Raw genomic sequence first — 24,790 nt, 5'->3', positions numbered from 1 at the left:
AAATTCTGAGTAGGTTCATTTTGTATTGTACTCCATTAATGATTAAAGTGATGCATTGCAATTTGTCATTTTTGCAAGACAAAAGAATTCTAAAACTGGTTCAATGTTACCAGTTTCTTCAACAGGAAGCTTTACATAAAAATAAAATCACCAACCTGGAGGCTTTAAAGGTCTTTCTTCTCAATATACTTGTCACATTTTTACAATTTCAGGTCTTTAAAAACATATATTTTTTGGTTTTAATACCAAACATTTTAAAAATGTATTTCTGTAGTAGTCATCTTCAACTTACTAATCCTTTAGAAGTTCCTTTGACATTTTATAGTAACTTTTTAAATTTATTTTTATTATTATTTAAAACTTACTTGTTGCTGGAGTTGTAACTGAAAAACAAAACAAAACAAAACAAAAAAAACCTTCATCATCTGCAACTTTTAGAAAACCATATAATACTAGTTTTAAATATTCTAATTATGTTTTTTTTTGCTGTGACTACTGAGACAATTTCTGTTATCAGCAGGACACTAAAAGGAGGGAATCCTGTACATTTGTAGTCACAATTTCTTCCACAAAATGTAAATCAACTCAGTGTTAAAAATCTTTCTTAGTGCAGTGTGATAAAACTATTCGTAATTATTGCTCTAGCTGTGTCAACTATGGTAAGCAACTATGATAAGTATGATACTTGCACATTCTATCTTTAAAATATTTTCCTTAAAGAAAGTAATTTATAGATGTGGATCTCTGTTGAAGATTTACCTATGGTTGTAATTGTAGTTGTACCACTGCCGGTTATAATGGTTGAAGTTGAAGAATGTGTTGAAGGTGATGTAGGTGTCAAAGGTGAAGTAGTTGATGGACAAGGAAAAGGTCCTTCAGGAACTAGAGTTCCATTTGCTGCACAAATATATGTTGTGCACATGTCGCCATCCTGTACTACTGCCACAGGGCTTCCCACTTCGTATCTCGTTCCATTGATGACACAAGGACATGCTGCAAGAAAGAGCTTTTATATGGAATTTGTCTACTAATGCTATCAGAAGACAAAGGCAAAATACTTATGGACCTGCCAAGGATACAAATAAACATTTAAATGCTATGTCATGCACGCCCATCTCATAGCTATACCTAAAGGTTAGATCTAATGAACTGATTTATCTTTACGTTTAGAGGAATGTTAGAACATATCTAACAAAGCCCTATATAAAGTGACTTGGAAGAACAGACTTACAAACTAGGCTTAAAAAGACATCGAGAGAAACTGCAACTTAGGTTTGTATCTGACACTTTTTAATAATACTATGTGGTCTGAAAGTGCAACTCTTGTAGTGAAATCCATTAGTTCAGATATGGGGCATGGGAGGAAAGAATACAGGGATATGAGAAAAAGATTGAACAAGTACTAACAGCTAGGTTCAGCAAAAGTGTTGCCCAGATTTCTTTGGCCACAACTTTCACTTGCACTGGAAAGAATTATTCCAAATCAGTATAAAGCCTTTGTAGAGACAGACATAGCTGTTCTATGCATTTATTTCTTCCTGTTTTTCTAAAAACAAACAGACATTATTTACCTGGGATTGGTGCACAATCAATGGATCCTGAGGGGCCACAGACACTAAAAGCAAAAATTTCAAAAATTAAAATATTACAGATGTTTTATGTCTCCCTGCTAGCAGACCAAGAATACAGAAGTGTACAAACTTGTTACTTAGTCTTCATTCATACTACTGGATACTTTTCTGTATAACATTTCCCAATATTGCCTATCATGATTTCATGCAAACTAAGTCATTACTTGCATTCTTTAAGTGCAGCATCTTAAGCTATCATAAACTGCTTTATGTTGCAAGTTGCAACATGGCAGTAATAAAAGACATTTGTCTGAGTGGTAAATGTTCAGCTAGATCAGTGTGGTTTTTTTTGTTTTTGTCTTTTTGTCTCTGGTCATCATGTGGAGTCACAGATGGCAATTCTACCATTAATAAGGTTCTAGGAATGAGCAGTTAAGACTCAGGTACCTCCTGCAGGGCTAGTACAGATCATTTCAGATTACAGTAACTTTGAAATCCTAGTCTTAAGTGAGAATGCAAGGCAAACTAGCCCCTCTCTTCCCAAAGAGCCATGAAAATCAAAAGGTTGTTCTAGAGACACAGCCAGGCTTCATGTCACTGTATCACTTACAACACTTCTAAGAGTATATTTAAAGGTTGTTTGTTTGTTTATTTTACTAATAGACCTATTGGAAAGACACTATCAACTTGAAATCTGTATTATTATGGGTCTGTAAAATTATGGATGAAAAACTTTGAATCTGTATATATTGGAAGTGCAGCATTTCTTAAGTTTATGTCTCATCTAGAATAAATGGCATTGTTACTCTGACTTGTATTAATAAATGTTAGAATATATCAGTTCTTCAGTTGAAGTTGTATCTCTGCTAATTAAAATACATGCTTAAGGCACAGTAAAGAAAATGAGGTGCTCAGCATACATAAATTATTTCCTGAATTGTTGCAAATATTTTTTCATATTTACACACCACTTTGTACAGTTCTCTTCTGCAGGTATTTCTTCGCCAGGGCGAACAGGACTACCATTGACATAACACCAACATTTATCTGAAGTCACACATTCCTTTGTCTCTTCGTTATAAATGGGTGTCTTCTCAGGGCATCTGGGATAGCAACCTGTTGATGACAAGTAGCATAGAAAACAGAGTGAAGAAAAGTATACAAAGTTAATTCTGTAACAGGATATCTTCTGAAAGTAAATGATTCTTGCTGAGTCAGGCATAGTGAAAGGCCTTGCAGAGAGATCTGGACTGATTAGAGAGCTGGGCGATCACCAGCCGCATGAAGTTTAACAAGAGCAAATGCTGGGTCCTGCACCTGGGATGGGACAACCCTGGCTATACATACAGACTCAGTGATGAGATGCTGGAGTGCAGCCCCACAGAGAGGGATCTGGGGGTTTTGGTTGATAGCAAGGTGATGAGCCAGCAGTGTGCCCTGGCAGCCGGGAGGGCCAACCATATCCTGGGGTGCATCAAGCACAGCATCACTAGTTGGTCAAGGGAAGCAATTGTCCTGCTCTACTCTGCACTGGTGCAGCCTCACCTCAAGCACTGTGTGCAGTTCTGGCACCACAATACAAAAAGGACGTGAAACTATTAGCAAGTGTCCAGAGGAGGGCTATGAAGATGGTGAACGGCCTAGAGGGGAAGACGTACGAGGAGAGGCTGAGGTCACTTGGCCTGTTCAGCCTGGAAAAAAGGAGGCTGAGGGGAGACCTCATCACAGTCTACAGCTTCCTCATGACAGGGAGTGGAAGGGCAGGCGCCGACCTATTCTCTTTAGTGACCTGCTATAGGACCTGCGGGAATGATGTCAAGCTGCAACAGGGAAGGTTCAGGCTGGATATCAGGAAGAGGTTCTTCACTGGAGACACAAATTCAACATAACATATTTAGGAATGTCTTGTCAAGATGAGTGACTTATCCATAGTTGTTAAACATACTTGAATGAAGTTTTATGAAATAGAAGACCAAAATTGCAAGGAATTTATTACCTTCCAGGTATGGTATTGAAAAATTGGTGCTGACATTATTAATCATCCTGCAGGTCATGACATCGCTGCCACAAGGCTCATAGTGCCACTCACACACATCAGGAGGGTTATAGTAGTCACAAAATATTGCTGATGAGAAAAAAAAGAAAGTTGATTAAAAATACAGTTGCCAAAATGCAGCTCAGCCCAGATGTTTAAAGGTAAAAGCTAAACGAATCTACAAGTTAAGCTAGCAAAATTTCTCTTAAGGCACGGGACCTGGATTTTCTTCTACTACACACAAACAGAGGATACACTCAAAATTTGGGGTCAAAACTCTGAGGCCTAAGATTTTGATATTGAACACTTAAGCTGAGGGGGAAAATGTTTGATTCAAACTACAAAAAAAAAAAAAAAAAAAAAAAAAAAAAAGTAAGAATTTGTATTTATTTAAATTTAAAATGAAGGGTGAAATTCTGATTTTTTTTTTCCCTAGCTACTAGCAAGCTTCAAAAATCTCTTGCAGTATGTATTCAAAACAGTTCTACTTGGTATATCACATAGATAGTCACCTCCAGCAGACCATGAACAAGCATGTAGGACATTATGAATACAGCTTAAATGGAATTCAGCTTAGTTGACTATGGACAGAGGTAGGAGCTTTCATAAACCTAGAAATAAGAGCTAATTGAAATTTACAACTTCTTACACTTGGAAAGCTAAACTAGTCTTAATTCTGAATCAGAATGAATTTTTACAATTCAAAAATTTAACATTTCTGGCATTTTTGAGAGAGGAATATGAATTTAAATGTTATTTTACACATAATGGTATGAGCATTAGCACCGCTAGTGGATGCTGCTTAATACAGTCAATACTGATTAAGTTAATGTACACAGGAGTACTTCTATGTACTTTTGTTAAAACTAAATTCTGAATAATTTGCAAAAAGGAACAAGAAGAAAGGAAACAGGATTTAGAGTTCACCAATTACCAAGCAAAATGGAAGGATCACTTAACACCTAGCCTTAAAACAATCCCACCTTCTTCCCATCCCCACCCCCCAAAAAACAAACAAACAAACAAAAAACCCTAGGCTAGATAAAAGATAATTGATATACATAAATTACTAGTTCTATTTGTTCCCTTATGTGCTGTGAAAATAAATCATGCTGCACAGCTAGCACAACCCTGCAGAGGACAATATTGCAGTATTCATAGTTTATTTAATAAGCTTTCTGACAGCAGACAGAAAGACACAGTTGTGTTTAACTGTTACTCACGACATATATCAGGAGTTCTCCAGAAAACACAGGCCTCAGCCTTGGTACATTCTTGAGCATATGCAGCAACTGCAGAACAGAAGCAATCGCAGTCTCCACCACTGTCACAAGAGCAGGCATCATGAACACAAGCATCATAGAAAGGAGTTGGGTTTACCTGTTGGAGAAAGGAATGATGCCCCAGTTCATATCCAAACTAATAAGCATGAGATACCTCTTGAGATCTGGGAACTGAGCTGGGCAGGAATGAGGCTGTTTCTACGAATTACTAAACGTTATAGGCTAGAAACTGCTTAATGTATTTTGTATAGAAATGGACTTAAAGTAATATAGCACCTTTATAAATTGTTAGGATTAAAAATAAAAGTCTTTTGCAGTGCTCACATCTTCTGAGTTCCATTCTATTGCCCTCAATAACGAGTTGGATTAATGCCAGTGAAGTTGTTGTTTTGTTTTGTTTTGTTTTTCAGCAAGATTTGCCAGCCAAGTTGTGACCAATCTCAAAAAGGCTGCACTCAACAGGAAATACAAAGAAAAGAATTTTGTGTTTGCCAGTTTTTGGAGTTTATCTCATCAATGTTTTTGTTTGGGACTAGAAGAGGAGAAACTTGGATTGGATTTTAGCTCCTGAAGGAATCAATATAGAAGCTAAGGCTAGCTGAACTGTCCTAACACCTCTAGCTGAACTGAAGACTTAGCTGAACATCAGTCTACTTAATTCTCTTCATTCATTTCTGACATCTCACTGTTCCTACAGGAAGAGATGCACTGTGCAATCCCGTCACTTACTGCTCTCTACAAACCTTTGAGTGACAAATTTTGAAGACATCACCCAGGATGAGGCTGCATTCTTTCTCTGCCCAGGACTTGCGATGTGGTTTCAAATCACAGGGCTTAACCTCTTCTGTGACATCTGGACACACAGAAGACTGTTTCCAGGAATTCCCAAATGTCAGAGCACTAGTCTCCTGCACCCCACTCCTGGTTGTAAAATCATTGTTAGACTTGTCATCAAAGTTGCCACACAGACCACACACTTTGCCCTGGAAAAGGAAATGAACATATCCACAGCTTTTAACTATACCATGCAAGTGAGAAGCAGATTCACATAGAGTAAGAACAAAACATTGTCATTAAAAAGGACAATTGATTCTCCCTGTAAATGATGTATTTTCACCTTTACTTCCAACTCATTCATACAGAAATTAAACTTTCATTTGTCTGTTACTCAAATTAAACTTTAATTTGTCTGTGTACTCAGCAAACTACAGCTGCCATGTCTTCCCTCTTTGAAACCAATTAGATCCACCATATCTCCATGCCTGTGTCCCTTCATCCCACTTATAACACTGAAGAGTGGCTAAGCTTCTTTCAGCTGAGAAGAATGAATTTATTTTCCATTCTTCTCAATTTACTGTAACTCAGTTGAGTGAATATTATTAATGTAAACCTGCGAGAATTGAATTCAGCTCAAAATTATTTTTTTCATTAAAAGCATCTGATGTACTTAGCATCATTTCTTTATCCATGAAACAAAAAAGCCAGGCACTCATTTTTCTTGAAAGAAAAAAAAAAGTAGCAACCTACCCACAGTAGCAAAATTTTGGTAGTGATATACATATACTAAGGTATATCAGACCCGTGAAGAATTACGATCCTGTTACTTAACCCTGCACCTCCTCATTCAGCCCAGTGAAGTTAGCACTCTATAATTCAGCGCCCTGATTTTCAGAAATCTGAACCACCTTCTGACATTGCATAGGGAGTGTGGTTTTGACTTGGTGCTGAGATTCTGTGCAGGTTTCCAAGTTCTTATAAAGTTGATTAACATCCCCTAAAATACTCTGGATGACTGGCTCTTAACATTCGCAAACTCTGAATGTCTTAGACACATAGCTTTATTGCAATCGTATGCTATGCATACTCTGTGATGCACATTAATGGACTATAAGAAACCTTGCACCTCTGCAAGCTGTGATAGTAATAACATAAACTAATCATTCATGTGTAGAAGATACAGGATTAAATTCAGAGTCAGAATAAAAGATTATCCATGTTTTCTTATCTCATTTGTCTATTCATACTACTATTTCAAAAAAAGACAGAGAGATCCTAACTTTGTAATCAGGGGTCAGCTTGATGAAAACTGTGGTCTTCTTATCCCAGATAAGCATCACACCATTGCTAGCCTCAATAACAAGGTAGAGGCCTACTGTCTTGTTCCAGTAATACACATTATCACCAACATGTCGTGGAATTTCTTTATAATCTTTGTTCTCCAATTTCAGCTCAATATTCTGAAAGTTAAAAAGATGAGAAATGTTATAAAACTTTACTGATGAGATGAAATATTAGACATTTGTGACAGTACAACTTAGCCTGAAACTAAAAACTCAAAAGTCTGTTGGATGACTTTCCAGGATGACAGAAAGTGGTGTAGCACCTTTGCTTGAGATAACTAGAACAGATTTCAGTACCTAAAAATCTATATCTTAAAACATTTGATAGGGTCTCTAACCTTTACTTATTATAGCTGTCTTTAGTGGCTGGCTAGATATGGCTTTGTATCTGTATAAATTCGGAGCATGACTTTTTTTGAAATACTTGAATATTGATATACACTCATGAATATCACTACTCACCCCCAGAAACATTTTAATAGCCTTTGAGCAGGTGACACCTGTAGTTCCACAAGGGACGTTCTCTGTGATGATACTGAATGAGCCAACAGAATTTTTGTCACCACAATAATCCTATGGGAAAAGGAATAAATGAGCATATGAAAATTGAGTAGGATATTTCATTTTTATTTCAATTTAATAATAATTGCAAACACTTAAATGTCCACAATGTATAAATTGTTCCTACTGCTTCATATATAAGATCCTACATACCTATATTTTTACAGATGCACTAACAAATATATTTTATTTATACAGAAATGTATATACATATGTGTTTGGGCATACATTTGTATGCAGAGTCTCATGTTTGACAGAACCGGGGAAACAAGTAGTGCAATGAAACAAAATAAGCAATTGTCTTTAAATAAAAAATGTTTTTGTTTTGTAAACTCAGGATTTTCACTTATTTCAGATTATGATTATGAGCTGTTAGTGCTCACTCTGAGCTAGTCCTTTTGCATACAATTTATATACACTGTATCAAAAGAAAACATTCACAAAGCTTGCCTGTGCTAAAAATACAGAATTTATCTTGGCATAATCTGCAAACATCTCAAGAACAGTGATGACAGCCAGTAAGAAATGGCAAAACCAAAAAGGAAATTATATTTTCAAGGCAATTGGAAGGCACTGCAAGATGCCAGTTCAGTGCAGATGAGCATTACCTGAGTAGCCACATATTCACAACTCCCATCAAAGTCATAGAATTTTCCATCAAATGTGATATAGTGGCCACTGCCATAGATCATACAAGTCCCATAGCATGCTGTTTCAGTGCAGCTCCAGACTCCTTTCTGACAGGTACTAGAAGAGAGCGGAAAAGTTGACTTTCAGATCTCACCAACAGTGTGCTCTTGGAAAACTGCAGAACAAACCAAGCAGCTACCTTATACAATTTCACAATACCCACTTTGGTTTTACTGAGTGTCTTAAGTCTCAGCTTCAATATTTTAGCCTGTTTTTAAGTTTATAACAATTTTTAGCTCTGACTAGCTACCTTTTTTAGATCGGTTAGTAATTATGCCTAAAAAATGAGTGCACTTATCCTGTAAGAGATGCCTACTGAAAACAGAAGTAACTAGTTACCCCAATATTTTCAGTACAATCTCTATTTCCTCAGGCAGCAAAAAGTATGCCAGAAATTAAAGACTACATACTTGCAGCTATCATAGCTACTATAGTACTTAAGTCTAGGTATGGCTTTTAATTTAACACCTGGAATATATTCTAGAAGAGAACACAAAATAATAACTTACCAGGTGTTGCAGTCCACTGCTATGCTCCGTCCATGATTATACCACTCATTGTTATGAAAACATGGGCAGTCTTCTTCCTTAACACAGCCCCCTCTGCCATCATCAAACAAACCTTCAGGACACACACAGCCTGAGACACACTCTGCTTGGTACTAAGGAATAGAAGGAGAAATTGCTACCTTATTTAAAAGTATTAAATTTTTCTTCCACTTTTTTTCTTCACTTCACTCTGGCACAAACAAGCCTCACATTTATTTGTTTTTTAAGGTTTTTCTTTGTAGGTTCCCAACATTTTTCATTCTCTTTTTTGATTGTCTGAGAACCTGAATTGTATTTGATTGGGAGGTACACTTAGTGAAAACAAAAATGAGAGGCTAAACAAGAGTAGAATCACCATTACTTTAGCAACAGATTAAAATTATTGGGGAAAAATAAAGGAAGATAAATAAGAATGGGAAACAAAAATTTTTAGTTACAATTACTTTCTCTGAAATACAGTGTTGCATTGTGTTATTTATAAAATAGAGAATAAAGAAGAAGACATGGAGAAAAATAAAGCACATACATGATCGGTTTGAGGAGTACCACAGCGAAGTTGTATAGGCGTTTGTGAAGACCAGTTCGGGGAGGTGTTGCAGTCAAAGTAGGTTTTGTTAGAAGGGCATTCTGTTATACCTGAAAGGTACATTTTTTGGTTTAGGTTAACTGAGAAAAGGCAAAACAAATGTCTGTGAAGAGTGGCAGTCACTGAGACGGAAACCCCAAGGAATGTCTATCCTTACGAAACAAAAGACTCAGTAAAGACAGAATAAAGCAAAAATGTGTAACTCTTTTCCAGAAAGAGAAAAAAACACCAAGCAAAATAAATGGAGAATTCAAGTTGAAAGGACACTGTGGGGCTAGGAGGCTTGGGTTGATTTTGTTGTTGTTGTTTTTGTTTGTTTTTTTTTGTTTGTTTTTATATAATGCCACTTACTTTTCATTCTCATGTACATTGAAGTACACATGACCTTTGCATTTCGGCAAACACTAGGAAAGAAGTGAAATAAGACAATTTCAGAAAAATGTAATCTCAAATTTAAGGATTTTAAAATAAAAAAGAAAGTATGTATCACAGACATCCTGAATAATTTCTACTGATATTTCAAGGTAAACTCTATTGAGGTGCTCTTATTCACTTGGGGAAAGGTTTGGGAAGATTTTAGTCATAATGCACAGAAATATTATGTTTTAAGGAATGAATGTTACTCTATTAATCCTTAATACAATGCTTCATAATAACTCAGTAAAGAGATAGTAATGAACATTTAAATCAAAGCATGCACAATGAATTTTTATGCCCATTCATGTCATATGCTGTAAATCTGTTGGCCTGTACACTTCTTCTCCCATGTCAGTCCTCCTTGGTAGAGAAGGAAGTATTTCAGAGTTTTCACTTATGTTTGCAGCAAACAGTTGTCAGAGTGTTCATGATAAAAAATACTAGACCCATGAAAACTGCTTTCAAAAGCCTATGGTATAGCAAATACCTATCAAGGGGACCTTCCTCCAGTGGAAAATATGAGCAATCAGTTTCTGACAGAAAAGAAAACAACAAAACATAGTAGCTGGCCTCTTATTACCTAATTTTTTTCCCTTTGTTTAACAAAATCCTAATGACAGTGCAGCTGAAGGGGCATATTATTTGTGAAGGCTGGTAGTCACAACTCCAAACAAAGCTGTACCTCTCACTTATTAAAGAATTACATTGCAACAGGATGATATTTTGCTCAGCATAAAGATAGTGTGAAACATTACAAATGTTCATTAAAGTACCACTAGTAGCCTAATTACTTACACTTAATAAGTAAATTTAAAAAGGGCTTTTAACCCTATGAATGAGAAGCCACAATAAAACATACCAACGCTCTCCATCTTTTATGACATATTCCCCTGGTTCCAGGTATGACCCCTTGTAATAACACGGGCATTTGGAGATGGGCACACATGTATCCTGGTTATCCAAGTATGTATTATCTGGGCAGCCACAGCCATCCACGGGAGCAAAGTCTTGCAAGCAGTGCTTTTCACCATCAGCAATGGAACGACATGTTTGCTCACACATTGTAAGATTGTAAAGGAAGATTTGATTTCCTGAGCAGGCAGATAGTTCACCAGCTGGAAGGAAAATAGCAAACTGATATACTAGAAATGCAGGATAGACAATTTAATCTTCATGTTTCTATTTTGGTTTCTTTGGCTGTGCGGCAAGTAATGGTAAAAATACTCCCTTAGATTTTACTAAAGTGAAAAATATCATAACTCATAAGGAGTGCAAGCCTAACTTTGTTTATCAGTTGAAGATTTCATTTTAACTGCTACTAATAGTTTAACTGCTACATAATACCCATATGTTTCACATACAGATAACCAGAGAGAGAACATGTTATAATAAACTCCTGTTCTCAACAATACTGCACTGCCGATTAAAAGGAAAGACAATGATAAATAAATACACTGATAGGCAAAGACAACGTAAAAGCAATGATGGCTGGGACTCCCTCAGTCAAAGATGGAAATAGCATTATTTAAAGTGGGGAAAGAAGGTGAAAGTGAAAAATACTGCTTTCTGAGTTTGAAATGTGTGTCATAAACAAATGAGATCTAAAGAACATAGCATAAATTAGTTAACACTATAAGCATTGTCTATTTTAATTCCATTAGTCATTCCTAAAACACCCCACATCTCTTAACATTAAGATCATTGACAACCAAACTCAGAGAAAACCTACTCATTTCTGATGGCTAATTAATTTCATGGGGAATACAGTTCCACTACTTACTGCAGATGCTTTGTCGCCAGCCTCCCAGTATGATCCCTTTGAAAGCACAGGCTCTTGAGTAAGAGGACAGGGCAGCACACAAGCATTCTTCATTGTCCTTGCAGAGGCAGGTGTCATATTTACATCTCTGAAGAAGGAATGAAGGGGTCAATAAGCCCGTAGGATAACAATTAGCTCAGTCGCTATGAAATATCCTGCACCTTTCTCTCATGTCATTTTTATTAATTCCCATGATCAACAAACAATAGACGGAATGGACAAAGCTCAGAGACTGAACATGCTGCTTCATTTCATCCAGAATAAAAATGTTTGTATGCTTATCCTAACCTAAGCAAAGCCTCTTGAATCTTTAAAAAGCAGTCAGCTCCCTAACAACACCTTCCACAAACGATTTTGATACCACTCTTTCTTGGTTACCACTTAGAAAGCCAGAGATCCACAACTACAAAAAATCATAATGGCAAACTATTAACCAGATTAATAAAGATCTTCACAAAATATGAGCTCAGATTGAGTTCCAAGTGTATGTGAAGACTTAGGAATTTCTTCTTTTTTGCTCAGGTAACCTTCACTTACACTTCTGTATATACCTGTATCTGTTGAATTTTCTTTCCAGTTCAGAAATCCAATCCACTAAAATGTACATTAAATACAAATCATAAATAAGACAGAAGAATAAAGTTACCTTTTTCTAAAGGAGCACACAATGAAAATCTTGTTATAGAAAATACTTGAATACACACTATACTTCCTCGGTTAATCACTGCAAAAACTTCACCAGCTCTTACAGCCAAGCCATTCAGTAATGTCTAAAACATTTGAGTGATGATGTATCATCTGTATCATCCACCTGAAATAAAGCACTACTAAAAAGAGTGCAAGATTGCAATACCTTATAGTATTCTGAAGGATCAATGACTGAGTGACATCTTGCAAAAGGGCCTTCTGACTTTTTCAGCAAAGAACACCAATGCTCAGCATAATTTGCTGCAAAAAAGGAGGAAAATGACATTACATAATCATATTCATTACATTCACTTATCTTCCTTGTGCTGTCACATCAATAAATGCAATGCAACAATACAAACATTCTGGGGAGTGGAGAAACTACATGCAGTCACTGCAGATGTATTTCTGTTCTATGATTCAGTTATCTAGCAGTAGACACACAATCATAAAATCAAAAATCTTACTGCTGCAAGTTGTCTACATAGAATCATGACAGCCCTTTCCATTTGGGGACCATAAAGCTAAGTTGAACATAATAAGAAATAATACTAGGAATTATGTGATGCCTTTGCAGGTAATATAGATTAATGTCATTGCTTCCCTGTCTTGCAACTCAGGATTCTTCTCCAACTCTCCTTAAACTTTCGTTCCAGTTTGTTGTGAAATCAGTGCTGTTATGTACACATACTTGCAGAAATTATTAATTTATCAGTCCTCTAAAACACATCAACACCACAGTGCAACTCCTACATGCCTGTTGCAGTAATATACTGCAAAGACTGCTCTTCCTGGCAGGAGCCAATCATCCGACTTATTAGTGTGCTTACCATTTTCAATGCTGAGACTGCAGGGATCTTCCAGCCTTTCTGCCTGGTCTGCACAGATAGCCTGAGCTTTCCATGTGTTAGCAAAGGCAGTTCCTGTAGCTTCTACCAACCCACTGGTTGTTTTAAAGTCATCACCTTCCATTCCGTTAAAATTTCCACAAAGACCTATTGAAAAAGGAAACATTTTTACTAATTATTACTCATTCTCATTCTGAAAGGTCAAAGGTAAAGGGACAACCAATCTCAAACACTGGAGACAGAAGCTCATATAGCTGATTCTTCTACCTCAGCATTAATGCATACTGTAAGTACTCAAAAGTTAGAAGCCCTGTTTTAAATGTTAAATCTCTAAGAAGAATAATCTTCTTAAAGATATCTCTGACTCAGGAGATCACCCCCAAAATCTGTATTTTTTTAATTCTTTTTGGTGAAATTAAAACCACAAAGTCTACTAAGAGCCTCTTTGGGTGGATAGTTTGAAATTAAACGGAATAAAGAAATAAGGATGTTCTAAGAAACTTTAATTCACTGGCACAGGAATGATAAATGAAATTCAATATGAAATAATAACATATTTCTAGTTTGCTTGAGTCAGTTCTTTTCTAGTATTCTGGTTTCTGTCTTTACTCTTCTGAATTCAATAAATAGCATGACAGGACAAGGGATAGCAGTTTTAAACTGAAAAAAGGTTTTAAACTGAAAGAGACTAGATTCAGATTGGATGTTAGGAAGAAATTATTCATTATTAGGGTGGTGAGGCACTGGAAGAGGGTGCACAGAGAAGCTGTGGATGCCCCATCCCTGAAGGTGTTTAAGGACAGGCTGGATGGAGCTGTGGGCAAGCTGATCTATTGGGAGGTGTCCCTGCCCATGGCAGGGGGGTTGCAACTAAATGATTTTTAAGGCCCCTTTCAATCCAAACCATTCTACAATTCTATGATTTACCACCCATGTAAAGAATATACGACTCTTCAGCTGTGAAACAGCATGGCTTTGCTTCCCATTTGAGTGGACACTCACCTTGAAGATTTCCTTGAACTGATTGATCAACAGTCACAAACAGCTGCATGATTGGAAACAACTGGATCTGCAGCTGAAGCCCAAAAGAAGTTTGTACAATGAGGTAGTAGGAAGATGGCTTGAAAACTGAGAAGCTAGCTGAAAAACAAAAAATGAACTGTGTAGTAAATACACACTTAGGTTGCTGAAAGAAACATTTTTTATTAGCTTCTGAGATATTGTTTATCATAAAAACTCCAGAGAACAGGATCAGAATATTTTTTTTCTCTAAAAATCATTGGCCAGCTAAACACAATAGACTTACTAACTTAACAAGTTAATTACCTAAAATGACTCAGCCCTAAGATCAGAACCGAACTGAGGTTTTCTGCAAGGCAGATTCAATACAAACTCATTTATGATGTGCAATCTGAAAAGGAAGAGATTTTTTGAGATAGTATTATCCCAGCACTGCTGTATGCACAGAGTAATGGATGTGTCTCTACAAGAGATACACAGCTATATACTGCTTCTAATAAAATCTTAGACACTCTTTCCTGAGCAAAATATGGGAAAGATATAGACCAGTGGTCCTTCCAGTCAAATTCTCTCATAAGCTGTTGCTGCATACTTCTGGAAAGGAAATTAAAGCTGCATAATATGCAAAATTATAAACCCTATAACATGCAATATATAATAAGCCCCTGAAACATGCAATACTATCCAAGAGAATGTCATTTTTTAGCTAGCAATCAACTTATGCCCTAATCCAGTGGGATAAGACTGCTTTGCCCTATTTTAAAAACTGCACACACAATAATATTAACAAAATAAAACCACTTAATTCTAAATGTTGTTTTAGTTGTAAGGTATTTGGAAAAAAAAGGCTCTGGATTTTCTTACATTTTACACAGACAATAATCAAGCCATTATAGAAAACCCAGAAGAATTATGTATAAAATCAGCATAGTAGAGGAACTGGGCTCCCTAATTCCTGATAAATAATTTCTTATAGCAAATCATTTATTATATGCCCTATTTATCTATTTAATCGATTTATTAGATGGTTTACTTTATTGCCTAGAACAGTTTAATTTCTCTAAATGTTCAGCTAGATACTGCAATTGTTTTAAAATAAACATTCACAACTGTCTCCTCCCATGAATGTTTGTCCTTTCAGATAAAAAATTACTTCCTTGTGAGTATTTTATCATCTGCAGATAGGCTGGTAAATAAGAAGCAACGCATACTGTGTCAGTGTGCTGCCTGAGCATATCTAAAAAGGTATGATAAAGAGAAGTTCTACATTGCTTTCAGAAGTTACTCCGGGACCTCACAGCTGCTGTTTGATAATTACATCCCACCAGGAGTTAGGGTCCTTCATCTGAGTCAGTCTCTGGAAGTGTCTATGTCCACTGATTATATAAAAATATGTTGGTGTCTCAAGCGAGCTAGAAAGATAAAAGGGCGCTACATAGCACATCTCTCTTTCCTGCCTTGGTTGACCATAAAATATGGCAGTTGTCTTGTGCCAGGCTTTCTTTCCACAGACAAAAGGGCATGGGGAAGTGGTAGGGTGGGGTCCACATGCCTGAGCCTTACAATGACTGAGAGCTAGGACATTCCAACATCGCATACCCAGACTTTGAAAGTGCTAAACGCTGCTCTTTATAAGTAAATTAATCATCTACTTTAAGTTTAAGCCATGACAATTCCTCTTCTCAAGTCACACGCCAAAATATATTCAAGCTGTATGAAGAAAGTTAAGGGACATTTTTTTTTAGTCATTCTCTGCATACATATTGAATCTGTCCATGAAATTTTCAGTGAAAACTATCAAATCATATTCACCTCAAAATCATTCAGAACACATTCAGTTCTTTTTTCAACATTTGAACATATTTCACATGCCCCTCTCCAACTTTTGTCTCTGAAAAAATACAGCCCTACATGAGAAGTCAGCTGTGTGACAACACTTAAGGCTGTATCCCTTACCTGATACATGAGGTACATTCACTGTCATCTCATTCAGTAACACACTGCCATCTGATTTGAAAACTACCACCTGTACAAAAGCAAATAGGATTAATGAGCTTCCAGGTACTAAGAGGAACATAAATTGATAACAAATAATTTTATATGAGGGGGGAGAAAAGAGCCAACATCTTTCACATTTAGACCATGGCTAGAACTTAAAATCTAGGACAGGAAGAATCTGTCTTAAAATTGGAAGTGGAAGCGGGCCTGTATAATATGAGCAAAGTTTGGTCTTGCTATTCACTTGCCTAGAACACTTGCCTACAACAATTCATGGCAGTAACAAGAAGAGTTGGTTATTGCTCTACAGTATAGGAAATATGCTAATTTTCAAAATATTCAGGAGAACCCATGCAACACTTACATTTTTTTTGGCATCTACTAACAGCACAACAGTCTTCAAACAGGTCTGCCCATCTGTGAAGCCACAGGGAGCCAGCTCTGCCAGGAGGGCATGAGTGTCATTTACAGTACCCTACAATGACAAGGAAATAAATGTCCAATCAAACATCTCACATACAAGATGATTTCCAAAACAATGACTAAACTCATCAGTCACAATAAAAATTACTGTAGAACAACAAGATCTTTGTCATTCTCTGGAAAACCAGGCACTAGATATTTTAGAGACAAATAAAATAGCTGCCAAGCTCTTTTCTCTAGCTGGTTTTGACACTCAAACACAGAAACAGTTATAAAGATCTGGCTGAGACATTTTTATCCTGACAACTGCCAAATTTTTGCAGTATACCTATCCAGGTAGCCAGCATGCTGCTTTGCTTTTTTCTTATACATGAAGGACTCCGTTGGGTAATGACAGCATATGTAGTCTGCTAAGTAAGCCACCCATTGCAGCAACGGCCCAAGTCCTCCCATGGGGCTCTTATAGCCAATCCTGAAACCTTCACTGAGTCTTTTAACATTTCTTCTTCCCTCATCCCATAGAAGTGGAATAAAAGAACAATTTACAGCTGTTACATGAGTGCACAGACACTTACCTGCCTTTACTCTATAAGAGTAAAGCCTTACAGTACACAGTACCTTGGCCAACACATAGTAACAGTCTCCATGGAAGGTGTATTTTTTCCCATCAAAGGTAGTAATATGGGAACCTCCTTCCACTGAACACATGCCTGCACAGGGTAAATTTTTGCATGTCCATCTGCCTGAATCACAGGTGCTATAAACAGAGAAATGCATGTTGGTATTATAGCAGCTGAGAGCACTGAAAGCATCCGTATAACTAGCAAACAGCAACACATCCCCAGGTGTTTAAAACTGTTTATTTGACCATTTCCTTAAGATTTCTCCCTCTCATAAGCTATAGATACAAGACAACTTTTCAGAAAACTGGCTGTATAGACAGTCAACATACACATAAGTTTAGAATGTTTTTAGGAATTTTACAACTAAGTGGAATATTGAAAAGGACGGACCCATATACAATCATTTGAAAGAAGGTGTATAACTACGATCCTTACCATTCTTCACATTCATTGGTAATGCTTTCTCCAGGAGAATACCCATTTCCATGGAGTCTGCAGTGGCACTGGCTAACAGGTATGCAGCCTTTTTCAGTAATATCATCATACACAGTTCCTGTAAAGCACAACAATAAACAAACCATTACAGCTCCTTCTGAAATGAGCAATTTCCACAAAGAAGAAAATTTGAGAGTAGGGACATTCTCAACTTGGCACAGAAAACAGAGGCTGAGGTTAGCAAAACTGAAGAAAAGTGTTTCTAATTTTTTGTAATCTAAGACCTATGGAAAGCACTTTCATCCAGCTTTGAGAATCTAAGCCTAGCCATTTACACAACTATACACAAATGAAAAGATTAATAAAAATATAAAATAACAATCTCAAAATTTTATCTCTTCAACTTTTCAGACCTTCTGGCATACAACTTACACTGTCATAGTAATCTTTTTTCTAAATTTGACAATAAGTCCTAGAATTTAACTCAAAATAATGAATTGCAATAATAATTTTAAGGTACAATTTGATGACATTTAATATTTTAATTACACCTTCTTTGCTAGAGCTCCTAGATTTGTTCTTGTTTTGCTTTCTAATGCAAAATAAGTAAAAATAATACAGATGCATGCACATACAGGAACTAGAAATACACTTGCCTTCAGGGCAGAAACAACCATCCATGTAGTGCTCCTCACAAAGGCTGCTGATCTCCAAGTGTGAGCAAGTATCCATGCAGGGTGAGCCACTTTCCCTATAGATCATGTTGCCAGGACAGGTCTTGGCTGAAAAAATGAGAAAGACAGCATGAGTTATTTGAGTGAGAAGTCCATTATTCCTCAAAAAAATACAGATCATATGACCCACTCCCCTCAAGCTGGTGGTGTCCCAAGGCAGACTCCATTTTGCAAAGCATGTTTAAGGTTTGTTTCTGAGTTGCTTTCCCTGCTTTTTATATTTTCTCCTTTCAGTCTTGAATAAATCAAGTTATCTCACTTACCTACAACATCAGAACATGAGCTTTTTAATGGGAACAGAATTTCTACCTGCTGAAAATGATTTCTTTATGATAAAGGTAATAGAAGAAGAAAACAGCAAATCCATAGTATTTAGTTTATTGCCCTACTGGTATGCAATTCATTGTGTGTGGCTATAACTTTGTAAAGAAGAAATTAATTTAAATGTTTCACAGTGCTGATTCATGAGATATTTGATTTTGTAAAATAGATATAGCTGCTTACGGCAAAAGGACTTTGTCCTCCATTCACCCGGCCGGCCACCTGCATGTGAACACTGACGAGAATACTCTGAGATGGTGCTGCAGAGGCAGAAGGTGTCCTCGTTTCCATTACATGCACACTTGTCCTGCATGCAGGCTTGGATGTACATTTCCAAATTAAGGCGTGACTGACAGTCGTCAAATGCAGAGGAGGTCAGCAGCCTCTCACACTCATCACGCTAAGAAGGAAGAGCAAAATTATTTAAGAGATTTGTAAGCACCTGACCTCCTAGACACTTCTTTTCTGGTCATAAAAACTGTATTCTTCTGAACAGCAACAATTACTCAAACAAGGAAGAACCCTAGAATGGTTTAAGCCTTCCCATCTCCTTGCACACAAACTCTCCATAGTGCCAGGATGTCTCCATGTGCCCGTGAAAGTGAAGGTCGCAAGTAGGATTACTCACATGCTCATTACAGCTTGGAAGAGCCAGAGTTTCATCGGGGTCTTCACATTCGTCATTGGGTTTGCTGATCTTCTGTAAATTCCCGTATGTAATTGCATTGTAGCTTGCAACTGTGAGAAAAAATTAACAAGAGGCTTTGCTAAGACCAAAAAATTGACAACAAGGAACATCTGATTCCTGTGACTCTACTGATTAAGAAAAACAGTTACTATAATACAAACTAGGTCTGTCAAATGCAGATCTCTGTTCTGAATTATCTCTATTTGTCGTGTAGTTAAAAATTTAAACAGGTAACAAGAAAAGAAGGCCGGCAGAAAAGAGAAAAAGATGATGAACCTGGAATAAAGCAGGCTTAGACCAGGAATGCAGGACTGTAATATAATGCCTACTCTGGGACAAACACAGAGATATCAGAGGTAAAATTTGTTCTCTTGTGATGCTCCTGTACACAATGCTTATGATCCCATCTTTTGGGATAACTGTCAGTGTGGTATGATGACTCACCTCCACTGATAAATTCATTGTAGATTGGAATTCCATTGTAATCCCCACAAAGACCACAGGTCTGGTTGCTAAACTTGCTGTCCAGCTCCACCTAGGTAATGGAAATAAAAGGGGACAAATAAAGACAAATAAAGACAAATAAAGACAAATAAAGACAAATAAAGACAAATAAAGACAAATAAAGGAAAATGCAGATCAGATTGTGGAGTGTTACAGCAAAAACTTTAGCTATTTCTCAGGAAGATCCCGTTCCCTTTCTTTTGACTAGTAAGATCATCTGCATGCCATACTACTACATACTACTACTTCTGTCACATTGCAAAGAAAGTAACTTTACCTTTTTAAAATAAGGTACACTAAGAACCAGCTGGATGAGTCAGCCTAACACTGTAGCTTTGTTCAATCCACCAAATTCTACTTCTGTTCAGCCTATAGTAGTCTGTTAAACTCAGGAAATGCTAGATAAAAAGAAATGGATTATACATACCAGCAGTGCATCTTCCTGATTCCATATCAGAATTAGGCCTAACTTGGCATAAACCTTGGTGTAAATGTCACTTCTCTCAATAAGCAAACCAGAGCTGTAGTAAGGTGTTTTGGCTCTAGGAAAAAAAAAATAAACTTTGAATTAGTACAGAAACAAAAAGGGTGGTGTGAGTATCTGTGATAAGCCAAATATCCTAATGAATGGAGAAACCAGCCTCTAGAGAAAACAAGGCCTCAGGCATGTCAGCGTTCAAGTGGCATTTGGATACTGCCTTAATGATATGCTTTAATTTTTGGTTAGCCCTGAAGTGATCAAGCTGTTGGACTTGACGGCCTCTGAATGTCCCTTCCAACTGAACTATTCTATTTTATTCTATTTTATATTCAATATTTCTATCTATCTGATCCTAGCTGCACAGGATTATATGAGGTATAAAAAACTCCTTCTCTGACACTTGACAAGAAAATTCATTGCCCTTAAGTTGTAAAGCAACTTGAGAAGCAAAAGGCTCCTTGAGAGCACAGGTTCTTTAATTTAAAAAGAAAAAAAAAAAAAAAAAAAAAGCCAGATTTCTTCAACATCATTATCACTGTGGTATTAATAGAGGATATTCAAATGCTCAGTAATCATTTACTTTTACCAAAGAAATAAGAGCTTAAATAGAAGCTTCTCTGTTTAAAAAAAAAAAAAAAAAAAAAAAAAAAAAAAAATGGCAACCATTCCAGAAAGAAATTAATGTTCTTTTGAATGGATTTTCCTCTTCAAAAGAGAATTCAAAAAACACAGGCAGGTATGGGGACTGACAACAAAATTGTTAGAAAAATGCGTAGGGAAGGGAGCATGTTAAGAGAAATTCAGTAGTTTGTTTCAGTAGTTAGTCCAGTAGATTTCAGTTGGCAGGACCAAGCTTATTAATGGTGACAGTAATGTATGTTAACATGACAGAGGATATTTTGCACAAGGCTGAGTTTGGATGTTTTTTGTCTGATAAGAAATCAGTTCATGGGACATCTTTCCTGTTTGTGTATATCTGTCTTATGGCACACTATAGAACAAGTCACACCGCTGAAATTCATTCACCAATAAAGGGATTGTGTCAAGCAGCCTCATCCTATAAAACTGAAAAGGCTGAGTCTGTTCAAACAAAAGTAGCGTATGCTGGAGTCCAGTCAAAATAACCCGTACATTTTCTACAGATTTGCCAGTGGTAATTGTTATCTATTAGGATTTATATGTCTATGAATGTCTCTACCTAACTAGTGTCCTGCCAGGGAGAATTTTATCTCCTCATCTCCTGTCACTGGGATCTTTCCAACTGTTTACCTCAGGTATTTTTAATATGGCCACATGACACAGGCATCTAAATACTAGGCAAGAACTCAGAGGCCATTATTTCTACTTCTGGCTGCATTGTTTGTCCTTCACAATGAAGCCTTACTTGATCATGTTTTTAGAGAGGATTATAAAACATTGGGCAGCTTTTCACCTCTTAGATATCACAGCATGGAATATTCCTATTTCTTCTAATACTACAACATTCAATTAAGCAGTGGATCAGGCACCAAAAGGCAAATTCATAGATTTATCTGCTTCGCAGGTTTCACTTCAGTGGTGTGAAATGGTATTGTATATGGAAATGGATCATACCCATTTAAAGAGCAATATGGGAAATTAAGTTCTACAAAAACTAAATCCTGCATGCAGCAAAAACCTGTTCTACAAGCCTCTGTTTATAAAGAATCTATTGTTTTATGAACAATACTTGAGATAAAAAGAGGCCTGGTTCAAGAAAAACAATTTTTAAAGGATTTCTAAACATGTTTTTCATGGAGTTCTTTTTAGGACCTGAATACATGGTGAGGGGCTTTTTCAGTTTGAGGCTAGAATGCATTCTGTGTAACTTAATGTTATTTTGTTATGCATTCTGGTATGATCTCTGGAGAACAGAATGCTATTTTCTATCTTTGAACAGATTTTTATCACAGTAAATCCCCTCCCCAAAGCAACTTTTATGCTGGATTTTCAACATTTTTTGGCTTGTAGAAATGTTTTTAGCTATTAACTTAAGAGGTATACAGACAGATACGTAAAGAATCACTCTTGCTTTTAGCTTCCCAGCAGTATTACACTAAAGGTACTTACATCTGCCCATCCACCACAGTCAGTTTTGGTTGGAGGTACACTGTGAAATCCTGGGTTGTTAATAGAATATACTGGATCTCAGGGTGGTTATTGCTGTTCAGACCACGCTGAATGTGGACAGAGAACTCCTTGTAAGTCTCTCGGCAGTCAGAAACAAAATTATACTCGCAAATCCCAGGAAATTGATAAATGTCTCCATCAAATGTTTTGAAGTGGTTGTTCCCCCAAGTGCTGCAGACATAGTTTCCATGATTTCTTGTCCTTCCTGTTAAGTTATTAAAAAGTAGTCAGGAAAAAAGTGAAATGAATGAACTAGAGTCAAGAGAAAGCAAGTGTTGCAGTATACAGTAGAAGCCATTTGCAATTAAATGCTTGGTGACTCCATATCTCTAGCCTAATCAAATATCTGCCTATTAAGCAGAAGAGATGTGAATATCTGACGAAAAACAAGACATTAACAAATATTTCTGGGACCTGTGTATATCTTGCACTCCTCACTGAGGTAAAGGAATCTGTAAGGTGGGGAAACTTAACCCTCTGACCACTAACAAGCTGGTGCATAAGTACAATAGAAGTTGCTTTGCCAAATGTATGAATTTATTCTGAATCACAGTGATATATTAGCAGTATTTAGTATTTCTAAGAGTTATATCCTTCCCTGGTGCCACAAGCACTAGAAAGGAAACAGTTAAGAAGTCAAGCAAGTGCCACTACTGCTCTGGAGGACAAATAGGTAAAATCTGTGCATAGCAGGAGTTTTTAAAGAATTCTTCATTTTCCTAACTGAAATAGTGATTTCTGTTACCACAGAGAGCTCTGCAGAAGATAGGGTAGAGAATAACTGTGGTAGTAGCAGCCAAAAAAAAAAAAAAGTAAAAGAAAAAACAGATAAAGGTGATGCTCTGAAACGTATTCCCTTTCCAGCCATAGTAAATCTCAAGATGCTGCAGATTAGAGGTGAGCATAGAAGCTGAGCATACTTGGGCAGTTTTCCAAGACCACAGGGGTTTCGTGCAGTGTTTAATCTGAGAAAACAGAACTACCGTTGGGACCTCAAAGTTACTGTACCTTGATAGTATTGATCATATCAGATGCATCCAGCCATGATGGTACTAACCAAGCTGGTATGCTTCTCTCCCCAAAATGAAGGCTACACAGAGATTTGCCCACAGCTCACAACTAGGATCCAAAATGCAAGATAATGCTTTCCTCCTATTACTAAACTCAAGACACAGCAAACCAAGATCAGTATCCCAAACTCTAACACTGCCCAAAATTCATCACCTATTTCTCTAAAATAATTATCAGTACAAACATTCAATTTCAACACTTCAAAGTTGATAACATATAGAGTAAACTGGAGTTTGTAGAGAAGGATTATTCATGTCCTGAATGACAAAATAAGCTTTGTCCAATGTCAGTATGCTCACTTCTGAAGAAAGCATTTATGTTGCTCCAAAGTAACCATGTAATGCACAATCATATGCTTTCTTCATTGTGTAACAATGAACCTAACAAAATTCTGTAATTTCTTTCTGTCAAGTAGTTTTAATGCCTAAGAAACTCTCAACACATGGAAAGAAAAGCAATACTAAAAATATTTTCCAAGCACTTCATACGAGAGATTAATGCTGTAGATATAGGCACCAACCTCTCCAAAGGAAGAGAACAGTATCTGCCTATGTTTGGCTGAGCCATGCAGCCTCAGTATTTGAAAGTTAAAGAAATTCAAGACACTATAGAACTCCATTGTGATATTTAAATACACTGCCTCCTTCTACCTTTGCTGTAATATTTAAATTCTCTCCTCTCTCTTTTTCAGGAAGTGATCTACCACCATATCATTTCCAGAGCTTACCTTTTCTTATTTCATTTGTGTTGGCAAGAGCCAGCCAGAGCATAAAGAGGCTGGCAATTCTTAGCCCCATGGCGGCTAAGGTGGGTGAACTGTGAACTCCACTGAAAACTTTTCTTTATATAATATCCACTGATGCAATTGATTCTATCACAGGGGAGGAGATGCAAAGGGAGGAGGAAAGAGGAGGGGTAACAAAAATAGGTGTGATATTTACAGAAGATAAGAAGTAAACAGGCAGGTATTTTTCACTGTAAATGAAAGAATTTAGTATACAGGAAATGGCATAATATTGATTCATTAATCATTAAGTTTTTTATTGCTCTATTTCTTTCTCCTACAGGATGCTATGCTTTTAAATCCTTCTAATGCTCACGCCAAGTTTAACCTTCAGTAACTCCTAAAACAAAGAGTGGATTTTGGAGTGGCTGAGAAAGGAAATCCCTTGAATGAAT

General features: G+C 36.7%; 1 protein-coding gene across 1 annotated transcript in view; it reads right to left on the bottom strand.

Annotated features, from left to right (window-relative positions):
* The window catches only part of MUC2 (mucin 2, oligomeric mucus/gel-forming), a 79,314-nt gene extending 54,824 nt beyond the window's left edge, over positions 1-24,490 (bottom strand). Inside the window, exons 1-29 of the mRNA XM_068684173.1 lie at positions 24,339-24,490; positions 22,481-22,745; positions 20,339-20,453; positions 19,852-19,942; positions 19,348-19,457; positions 18,903-19,119; positions 18,321-18,446; positions 17,665-17,782; positions 17,225-17,363; positions 16,548-16,658; positions 16,142-16,211; positions 14,168-14,305; positions 13,148-13,312; positions 12,484-12,578; positions 11,592-11,718; positions 10,671-10,926; positions 9,746-9,798; positions 9,335-9,444; positions 8,770-8,921; positions 8,179-8,317; positions 7,472-7,582; positions 6,947-7,126; positions 5,633-5,872; positions 4,830-4,986; positions 3,568-3,696; positions 2,540-2,687; positions 1,572-1,615; positions 760-993; positions 366-383 (exon numbers count right to left, since the gene is read on the bottom strand). Of these exons, the coding sequence (XP_068540274.1) occupies positions 366-383; positions 760-993; positions 1,572-1,615; positions 2,540-2,687; positions 3,568-3,696; positions 4,830-4,986; positions 5,633-5,872; positions 6,947-7,126; positions 7,472-7,582; positions 8,179-8,317; positions 8,770-8,921; positions 9,335-9,444; positions 9,746-9,798; positions 10,671-10,926; positions 11,592-11,718; positions 12,484-12,578; positions 13,148-13,312; positions 14,168-14,305; positions 16,142-16,211; positions 16,548-16,658; positions 17,225-17,363; positions 17,665-17,782; positions 18,321-18,446; positions 18,903-19,119; positions 19,348-19,457; positions 19,852-19,942; positions 20,339-20,453; positions 22,481-22,745; positions 24,339-24,408 (3,928 nt within the window). The 5' untranslated portion in view covers positions 24,409-24,490. The remainder of the gene's footprint in view (positions 1-365; positions 384-759; positions 994-1,571; positions 1,616-2,539; positions 2,688-3,567; positions 3,697-4,829; positions 4,987-5,632; positions 5,873-6,946; positions 7,127-7,471; positions 7,583-8,178; positions 8,318-8,769; positions 8,922-9,334; positions 9,445-9,745; positions 9,799-10,670; positions 10,927-11,591; positions 11,719-12,483; positions 12,579-13,147; positions 13,313-14,167; positions 14,306-16,141; positions 16,212-16,547; positions 16,659-17,224; positions 17,364-17,664; positions 17,783-18,320; positions 18,447-18,902; positions 19,120-19,347; positions 19,458-19,851; positions 19,943-20,338; positions 20,454-22,480; positions 22,746-24,338) is intronic.
* Positions 24,491-24,790: the final 300 nt, after the last annotated feature.

This window comes from Anas acuta, chromosome 5 (genome assembly GCF_963932015.1).
Source record: "Anas acuta chromosome 5, bAnaAcu1.1, whole genome shotgun sequence".
Classification (NCBI taxonomy): Eukaryota; Metazoa; Chordata; class Aves; order Anseriformes; family Anatidae; genus Anas; species Anas acuta.
The sequence above is the reverse complement of the archived record's forward strand: the minus strand, read 5'-3'. Positions and strand labels throughout refer to the sequence as shown.